Genomic DNA, 3,792 nt, shown 5'->3' with positions numbered 1-3,792 from the left:
TAAGAGATCTATACCTTCAAGTCTAACAATCCATCATTTTCTCTATCCTCCAATCATTTCTGTGGCTCTTTTCTGCACTGTCTCCAAGTTTTCAACATCTTTTTTCAAATGTGGGCCCCAGAACTGGATGCAGTTTATTTCTCCAATCCCATGTGCAGAGGTTAAATCCTTTCCCTGTGCCAACTCACCAGCTTAGTATTTTCCTCTATTAAATCAAAGGTCTCTGAGAAATCAAGGTTTGTTCAATCAGGGTTGTTCGCTTGATCCCCCAAATGTGTTCCCTTGATCAACCAATGTGCACTCTCATGAAAGGATGAAAACAGGTTTCTTCAACAAGATCTGTTCTGCATAAACCCTGCTAGCGACTGGCATTTCTTACAGTTCTAGACTTTTTTTACCTAATCTTATACCCATTTTTCCATTGTTTCTTAACCTTGTCAATCTTTTTACATATAAAAAAACCCCTATCCTTTCATATTTCAATATCTTACATTTAACACAGGAATTGACATAAACCCTTTCTAGGATTTCTCTTGTTCTCAATATACTTAACAAACTCCGTTTAGTGATCCATAGCCCTGCAAACATGGAGTTTTCCCTGATGTCTTTACGTTCCTTATCAATTTTCCTAACTTCTGATTTCTATTGCTGGCCAGCTATTTTCCTTTTACCCTCTTTCTTACATATTGCTTCCCTCCCTCTAATTGTTGCCTTCACTTTACCGAAAGTTGTTCACTTTTTTGACTCTGGAATTGTGATTTTTCTCATATTTAATGAAATATTATCAAAGAATTACCAATATTCATTCATATTTTTCTGTCTAAATTTTTCCTCTCAATCAGTTTTGCTGACAATTTTCCTCATCTTTAGGGAATTAGTCCTCTTGGAGCACTAAGTGTCTATCGACAGTACTGCTTGGGAACTGTCCATTTGAATATAAATCAGTTTCCTTTTCTATTTTCCTCTCCTCTATCATATGCTCTCTTCTTTGTCCCTTGTATCAACTAAAGTGTCCCAGACTTTTCTATCCTTAATAGAGACTGGGTGACCAAAACTGAACACATTCCCAAACATGTTATGCTTCATCCCATACCTTGGGGATCTGAACATTATTTTGTCTTGTCCACTGCTGCGAATGAGCAGGTGTTTCTCTTCAGCTGCTATCACTGGGGCCCAGGTCCTTCCCCTGAGGGATGTTCTAGCTGGGATGTTTCTCCCAGCACATGTCTTCCTAAAAGGTTGTTTTTCTCCCCTCTTTGATTTCAAGCAACTGGTTGAATGGGGAAGTCCCTTCAGTATGGACTCCCTATCCCGGCTGTCATTGCATTAAGAAGCAATGATGGATAACCACTATCCAGACTTGTGTTTCCTGCTGGTGCCTCTGAAGGTTCCCCCACCACAAAGTGTAGGAATTATTAATGCAGGGAGCACAGTACAAACATGGAATTGGATTTAGTAGGGTCATTGTTCACAGTTATTCTCTCTGAATAATGAAAATGTCATTTTTCAGTGTGTAAAGAGCGATCAGTCTGCTTCTCCCATGAGAACATCCTCCGCTACTGCATGCAGTGTCTCAAATTAACTTTGTCTCTCCCTGCAGGCATTTCTATTGTGACCATCTACTGGGAACACACAGAAAGTCAGGGGAATGTATGGCAAATGCAGGAGACACCCTTATGCCTCAAAGTTGGACACAATCTCCCCTACGCCATGTCAGAATCTAACAAAACCGACTTCACCAACCCCTCCACCTTCATCCTACTTGGCATTCCTGGCCTAGAGGCAGCCCATGTCTGGATCTCCATTCCCTTCTGTGTTATGTACGCCATAGCCTTGTTGGGGAACTTCACCATCCTGTTCATCGTGAAGACAGAGCCGAGCCTCCATGTGCCCATGTTCTATTTCCTCTGCATGCTGGCTGTCATCGACCTGGTCATGTCCATATCCACCCTACCAAAAATGCTGAGCATCTTCTGGTTCAATTCCAGGGAAATCAGTTTCAGTGCCTGCCTCACCCAGATGTATTTTGTTCACTCCCTATCAGGGATGGAGTCTGGAGTCCTCGTGGCCATGGCTTTTGATCGCTACATGGCCATCTGCAATCCTCTGGGATATTCCACGACCCTGACAAACTCTGTTGTGGCCAAGATAGGCCTGGCCGTGGTGCTGCGCAGTGGCATACTCACATTGCCCTATCCCTTCCTGGTCAGGCAGTGGCAATATTGCAGAACCAACGTCATCCCGCACTTTTATTGTCATCAGATAGCAGTGGTGAAACAGGCCTGCACTGACATCCGCATTAGTACTTACTATAGCCTGTTTGATCTTGTCTTTATGATTGGAATGGATGGATGTTTTATTGCCATGTCCTATACTCAGATCCTCCGGGCCATCTTCCGCCTCCCCACAAAGGATGCCTGGCTCAAAACTTTTGGGACGTGCATCTCTCATCTTTGTGCCATCTCAGCTTTGTACGTCACAGATTTATTCTCCTCCCTCATGTTACAATTTGGCCACAGTGTGCCACGGCATTTCCTCGTTCTCATTAGTGGTGTGTACCACATTGTGCCTCCTGTGCTACACCCCATCATTTACGGTCTGAGGACCGAACAGATCTGGGGCAGGCTGCTCCAGCTCTTTACTCATAAAGAGACCTAAATGTTTTCTCCCTGTGCTCTGGCTCTCAGATTGAGCTCTGTGCAGAGCTGGCTGGTCCATGATGCTGGGTCCTCTTCCCTGAATCACTTCCTGGACAGACTGAAAAACATTAAACCCTGTCCTGTCCTTACTGTGCTGTGTCAATGTAATGAACTGGGGAATCAGTCTATGTACAATACACTGGTTGACCACCTTTCTAATTGCTGGTAGCTGGATCCCTGAAATTGCAATCTTGCCTCAGCTCTTCTGTCAGTCCTGAACACTGCTGCATGTCTTCTCCCCAAGGGCCACCGCATCTCTTGTTCCTCTCTTCCTCTCTCCTTGTCAGCTGTGATCCAGTCATCTCTAAAACCAATATGTTCTCATATCTTATGGCAAGTCATAAGAACATCAGAACGGACATAATGGGTCAGATCAAAGGTCCATCTAGCCCAGAATCCTGTCCACTTACAGTGGCCAATACCAGGTGCCCCAGAGCGAGTGAACCTAACAGGTAATTGTTATGTAAAGCCTCTGCTCAAATGCAATTGTAAGATCTGTAACTTGCATCATTAAGTTCTGCAACCTTTTTCAGACTTGTAACTTCAGTTATTGTTAACAGAGCCTTTGAAGTTTTGTAACCTTTGCAAACTCTGTAACCTTTTCAAGTTACTACTTGTGTGAACTTACTAGCTTTGTGATATCCCATCTGGGAGGAGAGGAACTGCAAGGAGAAAGGAGCCCAGAGACAGGAGCCAGATGTGTCTGATATAATCTGCCCTGGGAAGGAAATCACAAAATGCTGTAAAGAAAAGAAGAACTCATCTGGGAATGCTTCTCGGTGATGGACACAGAAATGAAACTCAGTGTATGTTCCAGCAAAAGGAAGCAGCCATGGACACAAGCAGCTGCTGCTCCTTGACCTGCTCAGCAGCCTGGATTTGTGAGCGCAGGCGGACACACCCCAGATCTAGCGCACTTCAGCTTGTCAGCCTCCATGCTGTCTCCAGTAACTCTCCGCCTGTGTAAGCGTGTGGGTGCATGAGGGTACGAACGTGTGCATGTCTGAATAAGCTCCATCCCTTTTCTATATGATCTAACAGCGGCATTGTAATAAAACTAACTACGAGTGTGACCCTGGGTTGGTTTTTAGGG

At 44.3% G+C, this 3,792-nt stretch overlaps 1 protein-coding gene across 1 annotated transcript; it reads left to right on the top strand.

Moving 5' to 3' along the window:
• Positions 1–1,710: 1,710 nt before the first annotated feature.
• LOC127049319 (olfactory receptor 52E4-like) lies at positions 1,711–2,658 on the top strand. Its single transcript, XM_050950001.1, has one exon. The coding sequence runs from the start codon at positions 1,711–1,713 to the stop codon at positions 2,656–2,658; it is 948 nt and encodes a 315-aa protein (XP_050805958.1).
• Positions 2,659–3,792: the final 1,134 nt, after the last annotated feature.

The sequence above is a fragment of the Gopherus flavomarginatus genome, chromosome 1, assembly GCF_025201925.1.
Source record: "Gopherus flavomarginatus isolate rGopFla2 chromosome 1, rGopFla2.mat.asm, whole genome shotgun sequence".
In the NCBI taxonomy this organism is placed as follows: Eukaryota; Metazoa; Chordata; order Testudines; family Testudinidae; genus Gopherus; species Gopherus flavomarginatus.
This window is presented reverse-complemented; position numbering and strand designations above follow the sequence as displayed.